Source organism: Eulemur rufifrons, chromosome 7 (genome assembly GCF_041146395.1).
Source record: "Eulemur rufifrons isolate Redbay chromosome 7, OSU_ERuf_1, whole genome shotgun sequence".
NCBI lineage: Eukaryota > Metazoa > Chordata > Mammalia > Primates > Lemuridae > Eulemur > Eulemur rufifrons.
In genome coordinates, this window is record NC_090989.1 from 274,537,185 (window position 1) to 274,565,051 (window position 27,867).

Here is a 27,867-nt window from a genome sequence, read left to right on the forward strand (position 1 = left end):
TGCACATATAGATACACATATATCTAAGCCAATATATGAAAAATGGATTGGAAAAGTAGAGTGGTAATGGACAGAAATGGAGTCAGAGATGGGGAACAAAAATACTAATAGAATAAAGTGAGGGGCCTTGCCGAGTCAGGCCCCATGTGCACCATGAGCTGAGGTTTACAAGCAGCTCATTTCTGTGCAGGGCCACAGGGCTGGGGAACCTCCATACCCTACAGGTCAGCTCTGCTCCCCACACCAGGCACTTTGGTTTGAACAAATGATTTTGCTGCTGAAAGAAAACTTGACAACCACCAGAAAGATGCTCTCTCTCACTCTCCAAATTGCATGGTGGCTCTGGAACCTGACCAAGCCACTATGAGACCCAGTCTTGTGCAGGAGCTGGGGCCCTGTCACTCAGCCCATGTTCCCTTAACTTCGCCTTATTAAATTCCTCCCCATCTTCCAAACAGGCTGGATGGTGCCTCCCTCCCTGCCCCACCCCCAACGCTTTCCTCTTTTATACCATCCTGTGAACTTCTCATCTGATAGGATTCAGCTCAAATGCAGCCCCCTTCAGCCCCTGCAGCATGTTGGAATGACGTCTTTTTACAGCATTTGTCAGACTGAGAGCTCCTCTAGGGCAGGGTCTGGCTGGGACCCTTCTCCGAGTCTGCAGAGCCAACATAGGGCCCAGCTGAGAGCGTGTTCAGGAAATGGAACAGAGGACCACAACTGGCCTGATTTCCTACAAAGCTCAGCTAAGAGGCAGGTGTGACCAAGTACTTGGAGAAGAAACCCATCATCACGCTTTACAATGCAGTTTACTAACTGGGAAATGGTACCAATTTCCCAGGAAGGGGGATTGCATCGTCCAGCAGCCCAGATATTCTAAGCCTTTAACCAGAGCAGGAAAGAAATGGAATCCCATCGTGGTCTGGATTTAAGTGCCAGCACTTCTACTTGCATTAACTTTATTACACAAATAAGACATTTACAAAGCACGACATGAAAGGTATGTAACAAAACAGACATTGGTTTTACAAAAAAGTGCTTACAATTTTTTTCCGTGTGTGTGTGTGTGTGTGTGTGTGTGTGTGTGTTTTCCCCTTTTGCTTTGTATTTAAATAAATAGTCTTGATGGCCTGTACGTTCCCAGGCTGCTCTTAACAGGACAGTGGAGACATGTTTGAACTGTAACATGCTACGGCCACGTGATCCACGCAAGGAATAGACCCTGGGAGGAGACTCAAGGCAGAGTGGGTATCGGGTGACCCTGGGCAGGGCTGGGCTGGCCACTTACCACGTGGTTGCCATTGGGCTTTGATCATCAGAAGCAACAGTCAAAAGAAAGACGTGTGCTCCCCATAGCCAGGGAGCAGGCCCGCTCGCTCCTGTTAATGCCAGCGCCTAGCACAGGGCTGGGCACATGTTACCACTGCATGAGTTCTGAACTGAGCTGTACTCACCACATGCTGAGTGGTGCCTTCTCTTTGCCCTTAGTCAGCTGTAACCATTTTTGGAAGGGGGAGAAACCAGGTTTCCTTCTTGGGCTGCACCTGTGTCTGTCCCTGCTCCAGGTCCCAGAGCAAGAATGACATATAGGTTTCCATTTAAAGTGCCAATGTGAAGCACCTGGATTCTGAAACCTCATCCAGACTCAGTGAAATAGAGCTGCCATGGGTCAGCGGTGTCTGCCATGGGCCAAAACAGGGACAACGGCTGCATATGTACCATGAACTTGCTTTCCCTGTCCTAGCATCTCCTTCCAAAAGCAACATAACAGGTTAACCACAGCAGGAAGGAGGACTTGGGCTAAAACATGCTTACTAGCAACCTCTAGTGGAAAATGCACCAGGACATCAAGTAGTTCTGGAATTACAGGATAAGCTTGGGACAAACGGGCGTCCCCTGAAAACATAAATCATGGTTGTGTGTAGCCTGAGCCCTTTTGTTTGGGGTGGAAGAGTTGCAGTAGGATGGGGTGGAGGTGGATGTGGCTGTGTCTGGCCTCTGTTCTCAGGGGTGTGCGGGGCTGGCTTGGGCAGGGCTGGTGGAGAGGCTCAGAGGTGCCAGCTGGAATCCTGGGCTTGGCACACTCACCTAGGCAATGAGTACCCTCTCTCCATCCAGAGATGGATCCTGAGTTAACATTCTGACTGCCATTTCACTGGGCTCTGTTCCCTGGCTCCCCATAAGTGATCCCCCCAGAGAAGACCTGGCCCAGCCATCCTTATCAGGGGTCAAGAAGTAGGCAACAAGGCCCCCAACTCTAACTGCCCCAACATTCAGAAGAGTCATTGCATGGATCAAATTCCATCTCTGCTATGTTCCCTGCATATATGCTAGATGATGGGGGGCAGGGTCTCCCTCCACCCCAAGTTTTCTCTTTCCTCTCCTTAGAATGTTAGTGTCACTCCCAGCCCAGTGTGCCATGTTCCTCTCCTTGATCTCAAGACCAGGGGGGTCTTTGTCTCCCCCAGCCCCCCATCCCCCTGCTTCTCGGTCTGGGCAGGTCTCCATCTCTGCCCTGTCGGGCCTCTCAGGGTTGGTCAGTGTCTCTTCTCTTTCTGAATTAACTTGACATAACCAGACAGATGGAAATGATAAAATTAGAACATAGCTTTCCTTTGGGGATATCCCACAAACACTGTAGAGTTTTCCAGACAAAAGCAACAGAGTGGATAACATTGGGGGTTGTCAGCTATTCAGAATTCAAAGATGGTTCCAAGGAAGTAGTAAATAAAGGCCAATATGGGGGAAAGAAAACCTGTAAATTAGAAGGCTGTTGGCGTCGCACAGTTCAATTCTGCCTTTTGCTATTGTAATCAGCTTAAGCTGAAGATGACTTCTGTTTAAATGGAAAAAACAGGCTGTTGTTTTCACCCTGATTCCAAATTTCAGGGAGTTCTGCCTTCCAAGAGGAGGACTCTGTGGTGCTCCTGGCGGGTTCTCAGCAGGAGAGGGAAGGGCAGGGCCTGGAGGGCTGAGCTGGTGGTGGGCAGGATGGTGGATGGGGGCGGATGCGGAGGCGGGTGGATCCCTGGCCGCAGCTTGGACACTGGAGCTCAGCGGCTGAGGGGCAGCTGTGGGGTGCCCACAGACAGAGGCGGAAGTGCCGGCAGCGTCAGTACTGAAAAAGGATGACCTGCAAGAGGAGGGCATGGGAGGTGGCTGAGCTGGGGGCCTGCTCCACCCAGCAGCCCCCCAGAGGACCTTGAAGGCATGGAGAACGAGGGTGGGCTCAGGGCCTAGATCTGGGTTTAAATCCTGGCACTGTCAGCTTATTTGCTGTGGGACCTTGGGCAACTCACTTCACCTCTCTGAGCCTGTTTCCTCATCTGTAAAATGGGGATGCCAAAATCTCTCTCAGAATCAGGAAGATTCGGTGAGATACAATGGCAGCAGCAAAAGTCTACCGGGCATTATTTCACTGAAGCCGCACCTCAAACCCATGAGGGGGGTCCCGCCATTATCTCTATTTCACAGGTGCCAAGGCTCGGAGAGGTGGGAATGAGTGAGCCCACGATCACACAGCTAGGAAGAGGGGGCCCCAGCGCTGGAGGCCAGTCCAGAGCAAGCTCTCTTTACCATGGCACATCGCCTCTGCCACTCCAAGGCCACCATGACAACAGCGGCTGACTACGACCAGGCAATGGGCTAAGAACCTCATGTGCACTTACTCTTCACAAAGCCAAAAGGCATGTGGCTCAGACATGCCAAGTGCCTGACACACGGTGGGAATCAGGACCATCTGCCTCTCCACCTCTCCCTCTCCCACCTAAAGGACCTGGCTGACATCTCCCTGCTGCTGACACAGCCAGTTTCCTGAAGTTCAGGTCAAGGATTACTGGCTAGCTGGTCAGTGGGATGTGCCTTTTCACAGTAAAGTGTGGGGAGGAGTTTCCAGTGGTCCAGGGACATCTGGGGGGCATGGCTACATGGCTGTTCCCTTTTCTGATCAGGAATGTTACTTGCCCAGAATCAGGTACCACGAGGAGGTGATGGAGGAAAGCAATGATGACGATCTCCGTAATAGTAACCACAATAATAACCAACACCTGCAGAGCACTTCCTGTGTGCCAGGCACTGTGCTAGGCTCCTTACACAGGTTATTGCATTTACTATCCACAGCAACCCCAGGTGGTGGGAACTATTATAATCCCCATTTTTCATATGCAGAAACTGAGGCTCAGCATAGCTAATGGTGTTCCCAGGTCTCACAGGGAGGAGGTGGCAGAGCTGGGACTCAGAGTCAGCCTGACCCCAGAGCTTACACTGCATTACCTGCCCCACTTGGGCACTGCTTCACTTTGGCCTCCAGGATGCCTGGCTTTGGGCTTTTATTAAGGGAAGCTCTCTCAAAAGTGATGACCCTGGTAAGACCTTTCTACTCCATGGGTCTCAGTCTCTCCCACTGATCAATGACAACTTGGCCCAGATTTTTAAGAACATTTCAAATGCTGAAGTTGTGGAATCAGGGGACACAACCGGGAAGAAATGTGGTTCTGGAAACTCACAGGCGTGTGTGGCCAAGTGATGATGCGGTGGAGGCAGAGGATGCCCCCCGTGACTGCTCAGAGCACTGTTCTGGCCGGGCCAGTGCTGGTCCAGGTGAATGGGTTCAGGGGCCAGCCCCAGGGGGCCCCTGGGTCTCTTCATGCCTAGGCTGGCTCAGGCCTAGAGGGGCTTGGGAGAAAGCCCATATAATCCTGTGCTGACCACACACAGCCTGCACTCTGCAGCCCACCAGGCCCCATGGGTTTGACAAGATGTGGATAGGAAAGGTCCATGGGAGCTGGCAGAAAGGCCTAACAGTGAGACAGCAGGAGGTCATGAAGGAGGGAGTGACACTTTAATGCAGAGCTTCTGGATGCAAAGTTGGAGACATAGCCCAGCAAGAGAACTTGGACTCAACAGGCAAACCCAGGAGCCAGAAATATTCTATAGCCAAAGCTGCCAGACCCCAGCCTGGCTCCTCCTTCAGGCTGAACCAGACAGAACCACAGGCTTAGCTGAGCAACCAGGAGGCAAGGGCTCCTATCCAAGCACTGAGCCTGGCCCTACTTCCAAGGCCCACTCCCTGCCCTGCATATAATGCCCAAGCCCCTCGCTCAGTGGTCCAGGCCCTTCACTATGTGGCCCCTGTCAGCTGCCCCAGCCTCCCTGGAGCAGGGATCACATCAGCTCCCTTCTGCAGTCCCAGGGCCAGGCCCAACAGGACAAATGCCCTCCTGCAGGAAGGGGAAGGCCCCGAGGCAGGCGGTCCTAGGATCCAGGCCAGCTCTGCCTGTGCTCGCCATGTGACCCTGGATGAGCACTGCTCTGTCTGAGCCTCAGTTTCTGCAAGTGTGAAATAGGGGTCATCACAACTCATCCTCCTGGGAGGCTGTGAAGGACGGGTCAGAGAAAGCACTGTGTAAACTATGAAGTGCGGCACAAAAGGAAGCCATTGGAAGCCATTACTGAACGGCACAGACTTCAGAGTCCAACAGACTCGCTGCATCTCTGGACAAGTCATGTCACCTCTCTGAACCTCAGTTTCTTTATCTTTACAATGAGGAAGGCCATCTCCCCACCTGCAAAGTGGCTGGCAGGTGTCAACCAAATGACATGTGCAAAGTGCCTGCCTCAAACAGAGGAGGAGCTGAACAAACAGTGGTTCTTACTGTGAATATGACAATCTCAGGACAATCTCAGAGGGACCAACATTCCTGGGGTACACTCGCCTACCGCCAGATTCTGCAGGATTTTGCACTGAGCACTACCATTGACTTACAAATTTATCTGTCCAATCAGGCTGTCTCTACCTCTGCACCATATACATTTCCCTGTGTGCCCAGCACAGAGAGCCTGGCACATAGTAGGTGTTCAGTCAGGAGGCAGAGCCAGAGAGACCTTCCTGGAGGGGCAGTCCCCGCCCCGGCTGTCCATCAGAATTGCATGGGCTGGGTACTACCCCTGCAGATCTCTGCGCCCCACCACTCCAGACCTCCCAGTACGACTCTCTAGGGGAGAGGCTTCAGAATCTGCATCTTTACAAGCTGTCCAGGTGATTCTGAGGCACACCAAGACTGGAACCTGCTGGACTAGAGGGCCCCTGACTTGTCTACAGCTCTAACGCTCTGACCCCCGCTTCCTGGACCACCACACCTGCTGACTCATGGGGCTCCCTGCCTCTTACTGCATGTCCTCCAACTCAGCCTCTCTGGGGACCCCTACAGCAACAGTTCTGCAACAGGCCTTCCAGGGCCCCCCACTGCCCCAGGATAAAGCCCAGATTCCTCCACGTGGCAGCCCTGGGGTCCCTGCTTCTCGCTGCTCTCCCTCCCATGCCTGTGTGCCAGCAACACTCGAGTGGCTCAGGGTTACCTGAGAGCCTTGATGGCTCACACGTTCCCTCACAAGCTCTGAGTCAGCTTGCAGGCCTGGGCTGAGAGGTTGCCTTCCTCTAGGAAGTCTTCCCTGAGTCTCTCCTTTGCCCCCACCCGCTCCCCAGCTCCCCCAGCTTCTTCCATCACAGCGTGATCACGCTGTGTTGTAACTGTTAGGGTCTGTCTCTCCCTCCAGACTGTGGCCTCCTTAAGGACAGGGACTATGCTTTACTCATCTCTGTGCTCCTGGCAACAGACTCAGGACTGCTGGGCACAGGCAGTATGTGGGAAATGTCTCTGAATATACGAATAAGTGAACGAATGAATGCACAGGTTCTCATCCAGGCTTTGACCTTGAGCTACCTGGGCCTCAATTTCCCCATTTCTAAAATGAGGACTTGTCTTAAACCAGTGGCTTTCAAGGCTAACTGAGGCATCTCAGAGCTGGAAGGGAGCGGAGGCCGTCTCTGTTTCACCAGAGCAGCTCCGTCCACTTTCATCTGTATTACAGAACAGATTAAACAAAGGGGTCCAGCTCTTAAAAACCGAAGCCTTCAAGCCGCTGGACTGGTTGATGTCTAAGTACTCTTCTGGGTGTCCAGTCCTAGTGCCTGAGACAACCAGAGATCCTGGTTCCACAGAGAAGGCCCTGCCAGTTGACCAAGGTCCCTGGCTGGCCTGCTATTGCTGGGCCCCACCAGCTCAGATATTCACGCTCAGCACACAGGAATGAAAAGGAGGAAGGGGAGGAATGAGTGAGATGATGGGAGTTGGCAGGGTGGTGTGTGATATAAGCCTTCCCTGATACCTCAAAGCTCGAGTAAACTCATAAATCTGAAAAGGAGAAACCCAAATTGTTGGGAGGGAGGGCATGGGGGGGGGGTGCAAGGAGGCCTCTACAGTAACCATGCACATAGAACCCATAGACAGCCCTGGGGGTGCAGCGGGGGCCTGAGCGGGCTGGGCTCAACAGTACGGCATGCTGCCAGAAACCCATCCATGGCAGGATGGCTCTGACCCACCAGACCCAACCTGGCTCCATTTACCTTCTCACCCCGGTTGGAAAGTGGCCCATCCATATCGGCTTTGAGGTGGACGGGGGGCGCGGTGTAAGGCAGCCGGCAGTGCACCTGCCCGCACTGTACCTGACCTGTGGACGAGAGGATGCCTTGGAGCCCATCCCCCAGGCCGTGCACAGGATCCCACCTGCCCCGTGCTCTGCAGATAGAGCCCTGAGACCAGTTTCATGTCTGCCACTTACCTCCTGGGTGGCCCTGAGCAAGATTTCAATAGAGTTGGTTGTGATGCGGTATGGAGGTCTTTATAATCATAAAGTGCTACGTAATGGCTGGGTATAACTGTCCAGCTCACTGATAAACACACACTCCTAAATGCATATGTATTGAACACCTGCAAGCAAGGCTGTACCCCACTATTCAGATCCTCCCTCAGCTCCTTGTACGTTGGTATCTCCCAAGTATCACCACAACTCTACCCCATGCCTCCCAGAGGACTCTGCCGTCACATGTTACCAAGCTATTTACAATTGCAACCAACACCAACACTCACCCCTACCCTCCTCTGGGCTTTATTTTTCTTCCTTAGAACTTATTATCTGACTTGCTGCAGATTTCTATTGTCTAGTTGATATTATCTGTCTTTGCCAACTAGAACGCAAGCTCCAAGAAGGCAGGAATTTTTCTGTTTTCTAGATTCTAGATCTCTGTGGATTTCCAGTACCTAGAGTGAGGCATGGCATCTAGTGGTATTCTTTAAATATTTGTTGAATGAATTTCCGTACTCTATTCCAACATCTAAAACTTGGGGAAAGTTCATCTTTGTGTCTGATCCAAATCTTTCATGCTTCAGTGTGTTTACCACTGAAGTGGTAAACAGTGGAGAAGTCTATTGCCTGTCTCTTCTCTAGACTTCATTTTCTTTGGTCACAAAGAAAGAGCCTTGTACAGTGACTTACAACTAACTGACATGTAACTTGGGACAAGTCACTGTGCCTTTCTGAGCCACAGGTCTCTCATCTGTAGAATAAAGCAGTCATATTAAATTAGGGGTTCTTAACCTGGGGTGTTTGGGGAGTCCATAAACAGCTTCAAATCACTTGGAAACCTATGTGTGTCTGTGCATTTTTCTGGGGTCTGGTTCCAAAGCTTTTATCAGCTTCCAAGCTCTGAGGTGATTTTAGTTAACTGCCAAACCAAAGTTCATTTTTCTGGGGTCTGGTTCTAACAATTTCATCAACTTTCCAGCTCTAAGGCTTCAGAAAATTCAAAATTCTGTGACTTTAGTTAACTCTAAAGCCAACTGCCATGGTCATACAGCAAGAGTGGCAACTCCAGACACCCCAACACCTTCTGCTCCAAGCTAGGTTCTACCTGAAGGGGAAGAAGAGCGGGCATCTCAGCCCCTTCTCAATGCATCAAAGAAAGATATAGGAGTGTGTGGACAGAGTCCTGGCAAATACTCTGGAAGTTATGGCCCCACTTCCAAGGGGTCACCTAGATCCATTACTGACTCCACACCAAGTATTAGCTGGTAGCCCAGACCCCTGGTACCTACAGAGCCCCTGGCCCTTGGCACCTTTATCAAGTGTTTAACCAGCTCTGTGTAGCCTGAACATATGTCATTGTTTAGAAAAGAAAGGGAGAAAAAGTCCCTTCAACTGAGCAGATGGTTCGGAAATGAAACAGTTTCCAACTGGCAACCTGGTACAGCAGGCAGGACTCTGCACTCCTAGCTCTGCCAGTCAAAACCACTATCACGGCCGGGCGCGGTGGCTCACGCCTGTAATCCTAGCACTCTGGGAGGCCGAGGCGGGTGGATCGCTCAAGGTCAGGAGTTCGAGACCAGCCTGAGCGAGACCCCATCTCTACTAAAAATAGAAAGACATTATATGGACAACTAAAAATCTATATAGAAAAAATTAGCCGGGCATGGTGGCGCATGCCTGTAGTCCCAGCTACTCGGGAGGCTGAGGCAGTAGGATCGCTTAAGCCGAGGAGTCTGAGGTTGCTGTGAGCTAAGCTGATGCCACGGCACTCACTCTAGCCTGGTTAACAAAGTGAGACTCTGTCTCAACAAAAAAAAAAAAAAAAAGGCCGGGCGTGGTGGCTCACGCCTGTAATCCTAGCACTCTGGGAGGCCGAGGCAGGTGGATCGCTCGAGGTCAGGAGTTTGAGACCAGCCTGAGCAAGAGTGAGACCCCGTCTCTACTAAAAATAGAAAGAAATTATATGGACAACTAAAATATATATATACAAAAAATGAGCCGGGCATGGTGGCACATGCCTGTAGTCCCAGCTACTCGGGAGGCTGAGGCAGTAGGATCGCTTAAGCCCAGGAGTTTGAGGTTGCTGTGAGCTAGACTGACGCCACGGCACTCACTCTAGCCCGGGCAACAGAGTGAGACTCTGTCTCAAAAAAAAAAAAAAAAAAAAAAAACCACTATCACAAGACCAGCTAATACTTCTCCGGCACTTACTAAATGTTGAAGATGTTAGATCAGTTATCTCATTTGATGCTCATGACACGGCTTTGAAATAGGTACTCAATTGTCCTTACTTTTACAGATGGGGGAACTAGTACTCAGGGAAGCTAAGAAACTGCCCAATGAATGACACACGGCTAGTAAGTGGCAGGGGTGGGATGTGAAGCCTGGCAGTCTGACACCTAAGCCCACATTCGATCATTGCAGAGTGCTGGCTCCCACTAACTTACAGTGGTTCCTGGGTGCCTCCTCTATTCAATGGGATGGGGACCTCTGATGGTTACAGACATGGTCAGTACAGTGTCTGGCACTGGCAGGTGCTCTGTAAGCAGCAGTTCTCTCTCTGACCTCCCTTCTTTTTTGCTTTTACTTGGAGCCAGAAAAGGGAAGATGTGTGTGTGTGTGTGTGTGTGTGTGTCTTCACGCATGTGTGTCTTGTGTTCACTTCTATTTTATGGGTCATGCCCAGCTTTGAGGAAACAACTGATGGAAACAACCTCAAAGAGAAAGAAAGTCTGTGACAAGCACCTGCTCAGAGGCAGGTTCACTGAGTGCTCACCCCCCTGAGATGTCCCTGAGGCTGCTCCCTCACTCCTCCAGGCTCCTGCTCGAAGGTCACCACACCATGACCTGCATCTCCCCTAAGCGTACACTGTGTCTCCACTCACCTCCCTCTCTGGAACAAGAGCCCCAGGAGTGTGGCAGCTTAGGTCTACTGTGTTCACTCTTGTATCCCAGCACAAAGAACACAGCAAGCACTCAGAATATATTTACTGAATGCATGCATGGACTCTTGCGACCCTGTGAGATAGGCATCATTGAAATCCCAGGTGACTGATGAGGAAATTGAGGCACAAGGAGGTTAGGTGGTTTGCTCAAGGCCTTACCACCCTGGGTAGCCCCACGACACTGGCTTTTTGCTCCCCCAAACACACTCACCGAGCTTTCTGGGCCAGGACCTGCGGCATTCAGTTCCCCATCCACGTGCCTCACTAAATCCTACCCATCCTTCTGGTCTCAGCTTGCTCAGAGGCAGCCTCCACACACCCCAGCATCTCCAGACACTCCTCCAGCACCTTTCCCACAGGAATCACCCCAAGTAAAACCACGCGCTCATCTGCCTGGTTATTGTTCCATGCCTACCAGAACGCAGGCTCCACGGGACAGGGCCCTTGTGCGTCTGGCTCTCTCTCCAGCCCCGGGGCCCTGGCGCAGAGTGGGTGCTTTGAAAGTATTTTTTGAATGACTGAATCACTTGCCTCTACTAAGGGTCGCCCCCACTGAGGCAGAGCAGGAGAATTTACCCCACCTGCCCCAATCGCTATGTCCTAGTGACCTGGGAGGCCGCGTCTTCACCCACGAGGCTCCACAAGGCCTCCCCACGCCTCGGCCTTGGCCGCCCACGCGCGCTCCTCCGCGCCTTGCCCACGCCCCGCAGGCCCAGAGGCCCGGGAATCGCGGTCACTTACTCTCAATGTAGCCGTGCAGGGTGACCATGCGCGCCCGCTCGGGGCTGCTGAACGGGGAGTAGTGGATGTCGTCTGACAGGGCGGAGGGGAGGCGGGACGGGGGCGCCCCTGAGGGCGGCACTGGGTGCTGCGGTGTGTGCTTTTTATGACGCGCCCGGCAGTTTTGAAACCACACCTGGAACGACAGCCTCAGCAGCTTCAGCCTCACCGAAAAGGGTCGGACGCGCCGCCGGGGGCCCCCAGGCGGGACTGCCTCGCAGCCTCCTGAAGAGGGGTGGCCACGTGCACCCCGACGCTCTGCTCCAGGGCGCAGCCACAAGCTCCAGGGCTTGCCACCAGTCCCCAGGCCGCGCCCCAGACCCGAGGGCCCCGCCCACCCCCGGTCCCACCTGGATGACTCTCCTGCTGAGGCCGGTCATGTCTGCCAGCTTCTGCAGCGTCTGCGCGTCCGGGTTGTTGTCCTGCGCGAACTGCGCCTGCATAACCTGCGGGCGCGGGAGGGCGGTGAGGCGCTAGCCCGCCGAGGTCTCGGAGACCCCGGCCCAATCACAGACTCCGGCCCAGAGGCCACGCCCCGGCAGCTACAGCCCCTCCCCGCCACCGGCGGATCCGGGCAGAGGGGCGGAGCCAGGGGCCCTCTCGGCCCCGCCCACGCCCCGGCCCCGCCCACGCCCGGCCGCTGGCGGCCTGCCCGGGTACCTGCAACTGTTCCGCGGTGAAGGACGTCCGCGCGCGTTTGGCCGGCTTGGGCTGACTGTCCTGTTCAGAGGGCACTGCCCCCTCCAACGTGAGGCCGTTCCCTGGGGGCGATAGAAGCGGCTGACCACGCGTCCCCATCTCTTCTAGTGGCAGCCTGGAAAGGACGGGGGTGGGGGGCTTGTCCCTGGAAGGGTCAGGAGCGGGAGTTGGCTGGGAGCGGGGATCCCAGGGTCCTAGTCCCTGAGCTCAGTCTTTGGGGAAGGGGCTTCTGTTTCTGAGCGTCTGCTCGGGATCGGACGCTTCTCTTTTGGTGTGCTCTTTATATCTCACAGCCCTAAAGAGAGGCGGCGTTATCCCCAGTTTATATTCGAGGAAACTGAGGCTCAGACAGAAGAAAGCCCTTGCCCTGGACCTTTGCACTAGGATCTGAAAGCTGGCTGACCCTAATGCCCCAAACTGGGCTCCCTCCTAGCCAAACTGGGGGAAATCAAAGGCTAGTGGAGATAGCAATCAGGTTACAGAACTGTGATCCCAATTTTATAAAAATGAGTGGAAGAAAAAAGGTTGGAAGGATAAGGTATTGGCAGTGGTTTGCCTCCGAGGAGTGGGATTATGGAGACTCTTTACTTTCAATATTCCTATAACTTTTGAGGATTTTAAAGTAATTGCTTTGAGATGGGGGGGGGTCTCACTATGTTGCTCAGGCTGGTCTTGAACTCCTGGCCCCAAGCTATTCTCCCTCCTTGGCCTTCCAAATTGCTGGGATTTATAGGCATGAGCCACCATGCTCAATCCTTTTGAGGTTTTTAAAAAACAATGATATGTCACCTTACTTCTCTAAGGTTTAATTTTGTTAATTGGAGTATATGTTAAATATTCTCTTCCCACTTATATTACTTTTACAGTCATGCTAAAACACTAAATATATTCCCATTTTACTTTTTAATACTTCATTTTTCTGAATATAAAAGTAATACAATGGTTCTTATCAAAAACTCAGAAAATTCCCATGAGCACAAAGAAGAAAATAAAAATCACCAGTAATTCCACCACTCAGAGATAACCACTGTTCACAATTTATTGTAATTTTTTTAATTGGGAAAAAATTATGTTGAAAAAACTGAAAATTCTAAATACATATGTAGAAAAAAATCTGGAAAAGTACTTACTAAAATATGAGGAGAGGTGGCATTTGGAGTGATCTTTATTTTCTTTTTTCTTAACCATCTTTTCTAATTTTTCTACCATGAACAACATGTGTGTGTGTGTGTTATATTTAAAAAGTAAAACAGTAGCCAACTGGTCCTAAGAGCTGATCAGTAAGAGAGCTGAGGTCCCCAGCCTTCCAGTTCCACTGCATGGCAGGAGTCTGAGGTCTTTGTGGCTATGAGGGCTAATGCATAATTGGCAAGACTTTGATTAGGGATGGTCCTGGTTGGTCCAAGTATGAAGGAGCCTGTGGTCACTGATGGACCATGGTGTAGGGAAGCTCTGGCTCCTGGGTTTCCACTCCGGCTAAACTGCTGACTGCCACATTGTTGCAGATAACTTCATAGAACCCCAAGTTCACTTGCTGCCCACTTAGGCCCACTTATCCCTGATTCTGGCAAGAGAAAATCATGGTCCTAGTATGGCCATGGCCAGAAACACTCTGGTAATCCCTGACTAGTCCCCAGGCTCAGGCCTAGAAATTGAGGCAGTTTGGTCCATACCCGTTTCTCCAGAAGAACTGGGGATGGGGCAGACATTTTGTGATATTAGTGTCATATAGGAAAGCAAGCAGGACAAGAATTGGCATGCTCATTTTTTTAGATGGAAAAATGAAACTCATAGAAGCAGTCACATCCCAGTAGCCTCCTCAGCTTTATGAGGTCTGATTAAGGGGGCCTGGAGCTTGGGGATGAGGTGCTATGGTATGGTATAGTGCTCAAGAGTCTGGGCTTTAGAGTCAAGCAAATCTATGAGCATGTAACCTTTGGCAAGTCTGCCTGTTTCTTCTCCTGTAAAGTGGTGACAAACCACCTACTTCCTAGGGATTTTGTAAGGATTACATGAAATAATCCATGTTACACAGAAGTTAGCAGCTTCCACAGACCCCGACAGGGGACTTACAGGAAGGGTCCTTGCGTCTGCCCACAGCCCAACCTCCACTCCTCTTCTCCAGCTCCCACCCCACTGTGACTCAGCCCTCAGGATCCCTGGAAGACCTGGACCCTGGCCCTGGGCCTATGTGTCCTGGGGAATCAGAGCCAGAAGAGACTTAGGGTTCATTCTAGTTCAATATCTATCTTGCACAGATGGGGCACTGAGGCCAGAGAGGAAAAAAAACTTCCCAGTGAGCACAGCTGGCTAGAGGGGCTGGGTCTCCAGACTCAGAAACCTGGCCCCTTCCCCCTCAGTTAGAGACCCTGGTGCAGGGTGAAACCCACCCTCCGACTTCTGGCTTGGAGCTGCTAGGATTGGAGTTGGGAGAATGTGGCCATGTCATCTCTCCAGGACTGGCCCAAGCTGGGTTTCAGGGAGCTGAAGGAGATGAGCCCCCAGGCCCATGAGAGCTGTCCAAAGGTGGAGTAAGCTGCCTCATCGTGAGAATCTTCTCTAGTGTTCAGTGAGTGCCTCCCAGCTTTACACCATATCTGCTAATCTATCTTTGCGAAGGTGTCCTATCCTTAGCCCCATTTTACAGATAAGGAAACATAGTTGCAGAGAATGAGAATCGTAGTGAATTCTTACTCCCAAGCAAACGGTAGAGCCGGAAGCTCTTGCTCCGTGCGCAGCCCCACCCGCCCGCTGCCTCCTGGCGATATAGGGCATGCCCAGTCCCTGGAGGAGTGAGGGCGGTTCCTGGGTTGCTGGGATGGGAAAGGGCTGGGGGCCAAGTTGCTGGGTGGGGCGGGTTGGGTACCGTTCTCGGCGGCCCTCTTGAGGTTCTCGATCATGGTGTCGTAGTGGATGCGGCACAGCACCTTCTCCTCGACCAGGCCGAACTCCTCGCCGGTGGACAGCTGGCGTTTGCACGAGAAGCAGGCGAAGCAGGCCAGGTGGTAGGCGTTGCCACGCGCCCGTCGCACCCAGTCGCTGGCGTAGATCTGTCGGCCGCACCGGGCGCACTTGGTCCCGAATCGGCTGTGGGTTGAGAGGGCAGGGAAAAGAATGGCGAGGTTCAGTTCAGACCGGTCATTTCTGCCTCCTACACCCCTCAGGGCCTTCCTTCCCTCAGGCATCACCCTTTGCTTGGATTTACCACCCCTCTCCAGCTAAGTCCCACCTAGAAGGTGAACTGGTGAGCGATTTTTATTTTTTTCTTGATGCTTTTTTCAATTTTCCAGATTTTCCAAATCTTCCAAATTTTCTATGATGATCACATACATCTGTATATTTTATTAATTTGTTCATTAAAATACATCATAAGTGTTAGAAAAACGTAATAGTAGTAATAGGTGAATTTTTGAGCACTTATCACTTATCCAGAAAGATTCTAAGTATTTCATGTTGATTATCCTAATTAACCTTCATTTTGCAAGTGAGGAAAATGAGAACAGAGAGGTAAAGTAACTTGCACAGCTTGCAAGATTAGGAACCCTAGCCAGTCTGACTCCAGAGATGACTATAAACTATAGCCCCAGCTGTACAGAAGCTCAGAGGTTCTTGAAAGAACAGATAGATATGTGCTTACTGGCAGGGTGACCCTGGGCAAATTGTTTAACTCCTCTGTGTTCTCCTTTTCCTTGCCCGGAGCTGAACTAGAGAACAGCAATGACTACTGCTATTTGTTTAGTGCTTTGCAGTCTACTTAGTACCCAGTTAGTCCCAGACTCTGGAGCTAATACTAATGTTAAAAAGCCCAGCTTGAATGTCCCCCTGCCCCTTAAATCTTCCTTGATTCTGCTTCTTCTTCTCCCCTGTTTTGTAATGTGGTGATTTGGGCACAGCTGCCTCCAACACCAGACTGGACCCCTTCCAGGAAGCAGCAGAGTCGGTCTCACCCTGTCCCCGAAGTCAGCCTAGTTCCTGACCCCATGGCATCAGGCATCAGGGAAGGTTTGTTCTTTAAGTGGATGACTCACCTGTGACTCTGTCCCAACCCTGGCAGCTTCAGTTTCCTCTGGTGCACACTCTATTTCAGGGAATGATGCCAGCACTCATCCAGCCCCTCAAGCTTGGAAATCTATATCACACACTCCTCCCTCTCCTCAAGCCCACATGCAGCCAATCATCAGGCGCTGTTGGTTCTGTTTCCCAAGTATCTCTGGGATCCGTCTCCTCCTCTCCACCTCCACAGCTGCCCTCCTGGGCCAAGCTCCCACCCTGCACCCCTCACTGCTAGCCTCCTCCCGGGCCTCCCAGTTTCCAGTCTCACCCCTGCCAACTCATCCTCCACATGGCAGTCACAGCCAAGTTTCCAGTATGCCCATGGAATCCTGTCCCTGCTCTGCCTACAATCCTATGTTGGCTCCACTCTACCTTAGGTTTTGGTCCCAGACCTTTGGGGTTTACAGAATACAGCAAACCACATCCTCCTCAGTCCTCAGGCCCATCTTTCTAACTTCAAGATCTCCCTCCCGCCCCACACCCAAGGATGCGTCTCAGCCAGCCACAATGGGAGGTCAGTCCCAGGTCTCTATGGTCTCCTCCAAAGCACTTTCCCACCCCCAGGCCTTTGAGCTGACTGCTTCAATGCCCGAAATACCCACCTCCAGAGTCCCACAGCTCCCCGCACCACCCTCTCAGAACTGACCACACTGGTTGGTAAATGTCTGGTTCCTGGTTCTCCCCTTCCACCTCTTCCACCTTCCTGGAGTGGGCGGGGGATAAGAAGATTTGCCTCTGTGTCCCCAGGGCCAGCACCCTTCCACCCAGAGGGGCGCATGGAGGAAACCGCCCAGCATAAACGCTCTGGTTACAGCCTCGCCAGCCTTGGCACATTCAAGCAAACGTCGGTTGAGAAAACACGGAGTTGGGTTGTACCGAGTGCAGGAGCGCAGAGGCTTCGGCCAGTCCCTGCTCCCAGACACAACCCCAGTGCCACTCTCCCAGACAAGGAGCGCAAGGGGATCCTGCCGCGGGTGGCGCAGAGCGCTCAGGACGAGCTGCGCACCTTTGCGGAGTCAACAACCCTCCAAAGCAGAGGCGGGTCCTGACCTCGGAAACGCGGCTTCCCCTGGGGAGAGCCCAGAACAGCCCGTGGTCTCTGTTCCAGTTCCCGCAGTAAAGGGGAGAGAAAAGCACTTTGCCCAACCTAGCCTATCCCGCGGAAGGGCAGACCCCGGGTTCCGCCGCCCGGCAGGTGGTATCCGGATTGGAAGCACTTTCCGGCCTCCGAGGGGAGGCTGACTTTCGCCTATGTGTGCTTCGGAAGGAGGGGGCAGCCAGCGTGCGCAGAGCCCTTGCTGCGGGCCGGGGTCAGGGGCGCAACGCCTTCATTGCACCCCCTCCGCTTCGTTGCAACCCGATGTGGCGGGGACTCTGGAATCCGTTTTTCACAAGTGGAATCAAAATTTCAGAGACCGCAAGTGACTTGCCCGAGACCCCAGAGTGTGGGGCCGGGGTTGAGGTCCCCTCTGAGGTGCAAAAAGTACCTCGAACCTGCGGAGCAGCCGCCCTGACGATGAGGAGAGCTGGGATCCCGGGGGGATGAACAGGAAGGGGGCCTGTTCTGGCCGCGCCGCGTCCCCACTCTGGGCCGCGGGGTCTGGAAACTCCCGCGCCCCGAGCCAAGAGCCCAGCCGCCTCTGGAAGGCCCGGAGCGTCCTTAGGGAGCGAGCAGAGCCCAGAGCAGGGAAGGTCCCGGCCTTCAGAGGCGGGTCAAGAGCGGCTGAGTCTCCGGCCTGCGGTCTCTGTGCGCGGCGGTCGGCGCGCGGCCCCAGTGTGCAGTCCCGGATCCCGGCGCTCGGCTCTGCGGGATTCCTCGTCCTCGGCCAGGGACGCTCCTGGCGCACCCCTGATCTTCCTGCCTCACGAGTCCCTGACGCTCGAGTCCGTTCTGCGCCTGCACAGGTAGGTCACAGTATCCCCGTCCCCTTGCTCCGAGGCGGCCGCCACGAGTGACCTCTCAAGAACTTTCTCACCCCCTGCATGTCACCCCAAATGCCTGGAGCTGTCTTCAGCCCTAAGATCTCCCTGCGTTTCCCTTGGCTCAGCCCAGTCTACGAAATCGTCCTCGCACTTGGATCCTTGGGGTGGGGGTAGGGAGTTATTATGCAGGTTTGGTTGCGTGGGCCGCTCCTGCAGCATGTCCCCCACCCAGGACAGGGGGCAGCGGCACAAAGGGCGCGAGGAGGCTTACGGATCGAGGCTCTAACAAAACGACAGACTCCTTCCCCGGCGGGCTGCGAGGCCAGAGCCGCCGGATTCCGGAAGCAGCAAAATCGGCGGCGGAGACAACGAAACTTCAAGAAAGGGATTTTCCGGAGCTGTGACCAGAGCTCCAAAGGGATTAGGGTGCGCGCCTACTGCCACCCCAGCCTTGCTGTGCGGTCCAGGCCCTACCTGCCCCTCGCTGGATCCCCGCGCGCCTTGGGCAAAGGCGCAAAGGACTGAGGCGCTTTGGAACCGGAGAGGTGTACGACAGATACTGAGCGTCCCAGCAACTGGCAAAAGGAGAGGGTGGGCATCGCTCCGCGCCATGCCCTCCACCCCCTGAATGGGAAACAGATATCTGGGATGCTCTGGTTGTGCGGAGGGAGCTCCGTGCCCTTGACGACGACGTCTGGCTCACTTTCCCGGCCTACTTACCCCGATATCTAGAGGCGCGAAGTAATTATTTGTTGGATGAATGAGGCCCAACGAATGAGCCCATCGGAATTTCACTACGACCCCTTCCCCGATTATTAAGCTACCCCTTTTCTGCATGAGGAAACCAAAGCTCGGCGTGGGAACACCAAGTTTAGTTACGAAGCTGTTGAGCCGAGGGGCCGAAACTCAAACTGGAGTTCACTTATTTCAGGTTTAAGACGCTCACTTGGCCACAGAGAGATCGTACAAGGCGAACAAGGTGGGTTGGAGGCGGAGCCCTTCCTGTTCTCTCTGCTCCTTCCCTTCTAGGCAAAGCCTTAGGAGAAGAAGCCAGAAAAAACAGAACCAGCAATTAAGAGGTTAAAACGGCCCTCGCCTCGGAGGTCCCGGCCCTAGGCCCCTCCCCCAGCTCCCCTCTCAGCTCCCCCAACATCTGTCCCCCAACAGCTGGCGGCTGCTGGGCCGCTCTCCGCCGCGGTGGGGGGCCTCTTCCCGGCTCCGAACCTCCCCTGGGACCCTCGCTCTGAGGGAGGAGGTGAGGTTCTCCTGCTAGAGACCGTGAACAGCTCTTGGGCTCAAGTCGCAAGGCCTGAGAAGGTTGGGGGCTTGCCCTAAGTCATTTGGGCCAAGCAGAGAAACAGGAACTTTAGCCCCCAGGTACTCTCTGAACCCCCACTCCCATAAACACAACGGGAGGCAGTTAACTCTTTACTCCCCCTTCCCATTATCAGAAGGCAGGAGAGCCAGGGACCTGGGTGACCTAATCTTGGCAAAGTTGCTCAATTCACAGGCCTCTGAGGAGGTCACTCCTGTCCTAATGCTTCCAGGGCCACCCAGGGAGAGTTACACAGTAGAGCACACAGTGGGTTCTCCCTGTGTGAAGCCAACCAAACTGAGCAGGGAATCTTGGGGGGGGAGGTCTTTGCCATTCTACCACCCCAGGATGCAGACAGGTGGCAGGCATATCTTACCTATAGAAGAGTATGGGGGTATTAAGGGGCATGGATGGTGGAGTCAGGCATCGTGGGACTTATCCAGGCTCTACCACTTAGCTGTGTGTCCTCACCTCTCAGGGCTTCAGTCCCCACTCCGCCCCAATAATGTGCAGATTATGAGAGTATCATACACACAGGTGGACCTAAGGACTAAACGAGATAAAGCAGGTAAAAGTTAACCCAGTTGGTGGCTTAGAGAAGAGCCCATATGTTCTGATGATGGATATCCTCATCCCTGCCAGCGCCTCTTCCATGTTCCCTCTCACTGTGTGATCCTGGGCAGGACACTTTTCACTTTCCCAGGGCATCGGTCTGTCTAACTCTACAATGGGCACAATGCTCCTGAGGGAGCCAGGAGGGCACTGTAGATCAGGCCGTGTCCTATTTGTGGGGCAGCAGCTGCAGGTAGGTGGGCAGGAGGGGACTATGGGAAGCTGTCTGGGGGCAATGGAAATGTGAACACCAAGGAAAGGCACACTATTTTCCCCCCAGCATATACTTCACTTCTTGGAAGAAGACAGAAAGAAAAATCGTCTTAAAAAGAAAATGAAGAAATTAAAAGCCTATCGCATTTCTTTGGCTCCAATTTTCTTTTCTTCCAGGAATCTCAGGGAGCAAGGAGAGGTGGGGATCTTGCTGAGCCCTTAAGGGTTGGTGAGGATCCTGCTTGGAGTGTGAATTGGAGAAATTGAGGCAGAGAGTACCGGTGGCCTAGCCAAGGACACGTAGCCAATGGAGAAGCAACCCCTCCCAACAATGCAAATAAGTCAGGAAGAGCACTGGACCTCCCTGACTCCCCCCATGCTCTGCAGCCCCCCCTCCCTGGTGAACTTGGAGTTCCTTCCTAACCTCTAACTTCCTGAGCCAACAATGCTGGCTTTGCCAATGGAGATTGAAGGAGGGTCCATAAGAGGGTGTCAGGGAGGGACAAGATAGGGGACAGAACTGAGGAGACACCCTTCCCAGGGGGGAAAGACCAGAGGTTAGAGGACCATAGGACCCCCAGGTTCCCCCTCCATGGGGCCTTAGCCACTCCCTTCCCCCCTCCCATTGGGAGATCTTGGCTTCTCTTTGGGCAGAGCAGCCAGTCCACTTCCCACCAGACCTTTGACCCTGGGCTCCAGGAACCAGAAGCCTAGAGAATCTCAGCACATGACCCCTCCCAAGCTCCAGCTCTTGAGAGGGAAACTGCCTCCCAGGCCACCATGCACGCTTGCTCCAGGAAGAGCTTCCTCCTAGCAGCCACCCAGAGCCTGGGCTGCAGTGCAGTGCACACAATAGTCTCTGCCTGGCGCCCTCAGTGGCTTTTTCTTCCCCTTTTTGTGGGTTTTATTATTTTTGTTACAGGTGGGGCTGCCAGGGATGGGTTATGCCTGCAGGGAGACCTGGCATGGGGGAAAATGATCGGAAAAGCCACAATTCTACCCTCAACCTGGAGAATGTGAGCTTTTATTGCCTCCATTTTCTTAACCAGAAATCTAATTTAGTTTTGCTTTTGGGGCTCTTGTCACAGGAAAAGGATTAATGCTCAGAACCTGCAGCTCAGCCCCATCCCTTCAGGCAGGCCCTGATCCTCAAGCTGCCTGGGGAAATGCCATCACAGTCTTGTGCCCAGTATCCATCCTGACAATGGTGACAATGGCAATAATTGAGGCATTCATACCAACTGCCCATTCATACCGACTGCCATTTAGGGACCGTTTACAGAGACTTTCCCTCAACAGCAGCCTCCTTGGCAGCTCAAAGAGATAGCCCCAGAAAGGGAGAACTAAGGGCAGAAGGATTCAGTGACTTGTCCAAGGTCACAGTTGGCCTGACCAAGCCCAGTCTCCTGCCTTTTCCCACAGTGGCTGCACACCCTACCCTCTACCCCGCTGCAGTGGGAAGGGGAACTCTGGAATGAGTGGAGGCTCTGAACAGTGGAGTTTTGACTAGTTTCAAGGTCTGGTAAAGCACAGCTTTCAAGTAGGCTCAGTCCAGCATAGGCAGGAGCTGGAGCTGGAGAAGCAGGGAAGAAACTTGGGCAAGTGTCAAGTAAGGCTGCCAGGTCTGTTGTCACCAGGAGAGAGGTACTGCCCTGACTTACTCTACGGGGGAGCCCAGACACCATCCTGCGGGGTTCCACAAGCTGGAGCCCTGAACCTGGTAGCTGATGGATCCAAGGAGCCCCCAAGCAGCAGCTGGCTTGTTTTTTACCAACTGGAGTCAGGCCTAGAGCAGGGAGGTGGCCAGACGGTGACTCTAACCTCCATTTCCTGCCCATGGCCAAACCAACAGTCAGATGGGACAGTGGGAGGAGACATCACACCCTGGTTACACACTGCACCATGATAACCCTCTTCTGACCACACACACAGCAGTCCACATCCTCAAATACACATTCACATCATGCCCTTCATCACTCAGTGCTGGGGGCTGGGGGGGGGGGTCTGGGCCTTATGCAGGAATGCCCTCTCAGAGGAGATGGTGGGGGTGGGCAATGATGGGGCTTCAGAATCCCCTCACCCCACCACAGCCTCTCACCTCCAATCCTGGTCCATATATAATCCTGTCCTGACCACCTTGCATGCGTGCACACGCACACACACACACACAGTCTCAACATTCACATACACACACACTTGAACTAAAAGACAAATGTTTGTCCATAATGGAACACACATGTTATCCACATACTCCTGACCCTGCTCAGTGATGCATTCCCCAGCACCATGCACAGATCCCAGATAATACAGACACACATGCTCTTTGCATGCTGAGTCCTAGGCCACCTGGTCAAGCCCCCCACACACCCATCCCAGCTGCACACTTTTTCACACCCATCACATAAAGGAAGAGTCCACCTCTTTAACCATGCCTTCCGTGGTTTCCTCAGAGTAACCCAGCTCAGAATGCTGGAGATTTCCTCCTAGATTCAGGGTCCTCTCTTTCCAGGTCCCTGGAGGTTCCAATGCCAGGGGTAAGGGGAGGCGGCATTGCCTTCCACCATATTCCCTGACTCTCAGAGGCTCTTTCTGGGGCACGGGGTCTACCCAGGAAGACTGAAGCCATGACATCTTCCCATGCAAGGATGGGAAGGATGTCTGTGGGGTGTGGAGGTGGTTATAAGGGAGAGCTTTCTCCACTTCCTGAGAAAGCAATTGGGAACAGGCGTCCCTCCCAGGAACCAATTCTACACCCCTCTATTCGGACTCCACAGGCCCAGTGGTCAGGCCTCAGGCCTGGTTCATGCTTCCCGCTGGGATTAGGTGGGCAGACTGACGCTGCACGCCCCTAACCTCGCAGTGACCTCGACCCCATGACCGGGTCAGGCCCGGGCCGCAAGGCTAGAAGCAAGGCACAAGCAGGCAGCCGAGACGCGGCAGCGCAGCCGGAGGACGCGACTGGCGGCGAGCGCAGCCCAAAGTAATCCTACCCAGGACTCTGGGCTGCGGCGCCTGACTCTTCCCCTTCCCGTCTCGGTGGCCCAAAGTCAGAGCCTAGACCGGGGAGAGGCTAAAGCTGGAGCAGGAAACAACAGCGAAGCTGGGACGAGAACAGGCACTTGGAGGGCACGCAGGACCCCAGACTCGAAATGAGACACTCAGCGACGCTGGGGTATGAGTTGAGGCGGAGCCGGAGACCGAGGTTGGGGCTTAGGACCAGGCACTTGGATACAGGATCCATCCGAGACGGTTGCGGCGCTGGTGCTTGGGGATGGACCAGACACGAACCCAGAGCGGAGCCCGGGGGAGCCAGAGCACGAGTCCGGAGCCCGGCTCAGGGTCCGGCCCGGGAGAGACCCCAGCACGACTGGAGTCGGAGTAGGGTTGGAACCCAGAGCCGGAGCTCACTGGAAATGCAGCCAGATGGTGGCTGGGGTCCAAGCGGGTCGGGGCCAGAGCCGGGGAGTCCCCGTCAGAGCTCGACCTAGGCGCTGGAGGTCAGAACTGGAGCCTGGGATTCAGGCAGGACCCAAGGTGGATCCAGAGACGCGACCGAAACCCACTGGACCGCGGGAACAGGAAGCGGATCGCGGCCCGAGCCTGTGCAGGCATCTGCCTGGAGCTCTGGGTTCGCGACGCTGAGAGCCGGCGGGCTGGGTCTGCGCCGAGCGTCCGGGGTGCACTCGGGACGCCGGAGCTCTGGAGCCGAGACCACATGCCGCAAAGGTGGCCTCCGAATGCACCCGGGGCCTGCCCGCGACAACACTGCTGGCCCGGCGGCCGCAGCCTACCTGAAGTAGTCCATCTTGCAGAAGATTTCCTTGTTCTTGATGTAGCAGCTGTTCTGCTGCCTTAGGGACGTGCGACACACGGAGCACTCGAGGCACCGCACGTGCCAGATGAGGTTGTTGACCTAGGGAGGGGGCGGGGATGGGGGTCGGCTCAGCGGGGCCTCTTTCTCGCCCGGCCCCAGCCTCCTCGGCCCCATTTGCTGTCAGAGCCGCGGGAGCTCAGAAGGTGCATGTGACTCCCCTATTTTTCTTCTGTAATACTGAGGCTCAGGGAAATAGAAATAAACTCTTCCCATTTCTCAGACGGAACCCTGGGGCGCAGAGACCCTACGGTTTGCCCAAAGTCGCGCAGGCTGGCAGCAGCTGAGCCAGCATTTGGAATTAAGTGGACCTGGCGCCGGCGCTGCTTCCCTGGGCTGCATCCCACACCCCGCCAACAGGCTCACAACACCTACCCCTGTCTCACCTTGAGCAGATACCGGTCCAGGATCTCCAGGCCGCAGCTGGAGCAGATGTTCTTGCCGGCAGACGGTACGGAGGAGGCAGCAGAGGGCGGCGAGCAGACAGATGGCGTGCTGGGCGTACATGGGGAGGCCCGACCCTCGTCCTTGTCCAGAGCTCCTGCCAGGGCCTCGGCGTCCGACTGAGCCTGCGACAGAGGAGAGAGGGAGCGCGCAGCGCTGAGCCGGGCGCCCAGAGTTGCCGCTGTCTCGGAGACAAATCTGGGGCCCTGAGCACCAATTGACAACGAAATCTCCCCGGGACACCGCGCGGTAGACTGAAGGACAGGACTAGAAGTGCCTGTTGTAGAGGAAGGGACGGTTCCAACTTTCACCACGCGCATTCCGGGTGCTGGGAGCAGTCAAAGCCCACATTCCCGGCCGGAAAACCGAGGCTCTGAGGGGCGGCGCCCGCCGGGAGTCCCCCGGCGCATGGGCAGGGGTTCGTGGCCGGAAAGCCTGGTCAGGTCCCCAGGGCCGAGCCGCCAGGGAACAGGGGACCGAAGGCAGGGCCAAATGGACTCACCATGGCTGGCGGCGCGGTCCCTTCAAGACAGCGGGTGGTCGCTTTGCAGCCGGACCCTGGCTGGGCCATCACCTGGGGGAGGGGGAGGGAACGCAGGCGGCGGCGGCTGCTGAACTGGCTCCGCGCAGCCTGAGCCCAGCGCCTCCCCGCGCCTGTTATATAAACCGGCGCCGAACAATGAGTCCTAACTTTGTAGTGGGCATTTAAAGCCCTTCCCCACAAAAGCGGTGTCTCTCTAATGAAGCAATTTGAATTTGGATTGGATTTTTTCCCTCTCTCTCCCCCTTTCCCTGCACTTAACCCGTGGCTCTTGAAGTAATCGCTTAGTTCCCTTGCAATCCAAGCCTCTGAGGGGGAAAAAAAACACGCGCACACACACAAACTACCTGCAATTAGAAATTGTCGTGAATGCCCAAGATAAGAGGTAGCCAGAGTGTCAATTCCAACTGTCAATCAGTGAGATCCATCAGGCCGCCCAAAGAATTGCAAATTTGATTTTTTAATGGTAGTAATTAAAAATCGAATTTTTTCTCTCTCCACCCACCCCCCTTCCTCGCTCCCTTCTCCTCCTCTCGGCACAAAATGCAAAAAGGAGAAAAGAGAGAAAGAAAGAAAATAAAAAGGAGATGGGGGTGGGTGGTTGAGGAAAATAAAACCCGGAGCGCCGGGAGCATCGGCCCGCCCGCGCGACACGCGCCGCGGAATCGAAGCGGCTACACTGACACGGATTCAGGCGCCTTTCGAGGGCCGGTCGGAGGGAAACCCGGAACAAAATGGGAGGAGAGATCGGGGGTGAAACCGGACCAAAAAGGGAAAAGAGAGGCGTCCGAGAGGAGGAAAAAGCACCCTCCAGCCCTCGGCGCGCCCGGGACCGGCCCAGCGTCGGGATTCTCAGCGTTGCGCCCGCACAGCCCCCGGCGCATCGGCGCTATCAGCGCCTATTCAGACGGACAATACCGGCCTCGCCTCCTCTTGATTCGCCTGTGTCTTTGCTAAATCGCTTTTTGAGAAATTCCTCCAACATTTGCATAATGTGTTCCTGCTTTCCGCGACCCCCCCTTCGCGCTCGCGCGCGCTCACACACTCACACACACACACACACACACACACACTTCGCAGGCGCACCCCCGCACCCCTCCTCCCCGCCGCCGCCCGCCACCCGGCCCGGCCCGGCGGGGTCCCGGCCCCTGCCGGACCCGGCCCGGCCGCTCGCCATTCGCTCGCTAGCTCACCTGGTCGGCGGCGGGGCCGCCTTCGGCCGGCAGCCGGCAGCCCTCGGGCAGCGCCGGGGCGGCGTTCTCATGCTTCCAGTACATGGGCCGGGGAGCGGCGGGCTCGGCGGGCGCGCAGTGCGGAGAGCCGCGCCGAGGGGGGCCACGGCCGCAGTGGGAGCGGAGGCTGCTGCAGGAGCAGGAGGAGAGCGGAGACGCCGGCCCCGTCGTCCCGGGCCCGGCCCCAGCCCCCGCCCCCGGCCCGCGAGCAGCCCCGGCCTCCCTGGCTGCCGCCGCCGCTGCCTCGGAAGAAGGTCCCGACAAACTTGGAGAGGCCCCCGCCCCCTCCTTCTCCTCCTCCTCCTCCCCCTCCTGGTAGTCCTCCTCCTCCTCTCCCTCCTCCTCGTCCTCCTCCCCCTCCAGCTGCGGCGGCGGCCGCCCTGCCGCTGGAACCCCGCTCAGTTCAAGATGAGTCATGCGTGACCAATCCCCTCCCCTCCAAGGGAGAGCAAGACACACACAACGAGGCAGAGACTCAGAGACATACACACAGACACAGAGACACACAGGAACTCAGAGCTGTCGGTAGAGAGACTCAGAGACACGCTGACATACAAAGGCACCGGCGGACACACATCCACACAGCTCTCACTACCGCCCTTCCCTCAAGGGGCACCCATCACCCTCAGACACTCCCCCACTCACAGGTACAAGAGGGACCCATGGCTGTACCATGTGCGGAGATAGACTCCATAGGAGGTCACACATTATGCTCTGTTGATGCAATCCCATGCCTGGTACATTTGCGTACACGCTGATGCAAATGATTGCCTGTGCACATCATTTACACGGACACGAGGCATCCACACATACTCTCACACACCTGCACAGGTACCTCTGCTCCACAACAACCGAAGAGCGCACCAGCTTCTAAGGACTGCATGGAATTGGGTTGGGTGGGAGAGCGGTGTTAATAGGAGGGGGGTAGTTGCCCTGAATTCTCTTGGGAGGGATTGCTTTGGGACATCCTCCTTCCCTTCAGGATTTACTTAACCACCACGCAGTCTAATGCGGGTCTCACTAGGGGCTCTACTGATAATGACAGTGGCGGGGAAGGCAGGAGATGCCTCCCCCAAAGCACACAGACACAGAACCCTCAAACTCAAAGAGCCTTACACACACTAGCACCCTACAGCACACACAAGTGGACATTTGCAGCCTCAGCCCCCTTCTCCACACACAAACTGAGCCTAAAGAGACATATGTAAATATACATCCTCTTCTAAAAACAAATATACACACTCAGACTTAAGTCCAGCCCATAGATACCATGACAGCCCATTCCCACCCCATCACACGTACCATCACCTCCATAATCGCCCTCATTCCCAGAGGTAAACACCCCCACACAATTGTTCTTTAACTGTGTACACATCCACACTCCAGAGAGCACAGACTTTCACAGATCTGCAAACTCACGTATAACCTCATGTTCTCTACTCAGACACCCCCAAATGCACCCACATCCTTACAGATGGCGAAATAACCATTTATAGGCAGAAACAGCATACACACTTCTGCAGACACAGGATTCCCAACAGTTAAAGCCTCAGTCTGCATCCGCACAGGCACATTCTGACAGACACAGATAGGCA

The 27,867-nt window shown here is 54.6% G+C and overlaps 1 protein-coding gene across 4 annotated transcripts; it reads right to left on the reverse strand.

The window, feature by feature from the left end:
- Positions 1–923: 923 nt before the first annotated feature.
- Positions 924–26,534, reverse strand: LHX6 (LIM homeobox 6). Of its 4 annotated transcripts, XM_069474620.1 has the most exons (10): positions 26,234–26,534; positions 25,002–25,073; positions 24,442–24,624; positions 23,976–24,097; positions 14,935–15,155; positions 12,030–12,130; positions 11,720–11,815; positions 11,331–11,505; positions 7,406–7,509; positions 924–3,133 (listed from the first exon to the last, which is right to left on the reverse strand). In XM_069474620.1, the coding sequence occupies exons 1-10, from the start codon at positions 26,315–26,317 to the stop codon at positions 3,113–3,115; spliced, it is 1,179 nt and encodes a 392-aa protein (XP_069330721.1). In that variant the 5' UTR covers positions 26,318–26,534; the 3' UTR covers positions 924–3,112. The 4 variants fall into 4 exon arrangements, with proteins under 4 accessions (XP_069330721.1, XP_069330722.1, XP_069330723.1 ...); XM_069474621.1 differs by lacking the exon at positions 7,406–7,509; XM_069474622.1 differs by lacking the exons at positions 7,406–7,509; positions 26,234–26,534 and adding an exon at positions 25,874–26,000.
- Between the last annotated feature and the right edge of the window lie 1,333 nt (positions 26,535–27,867).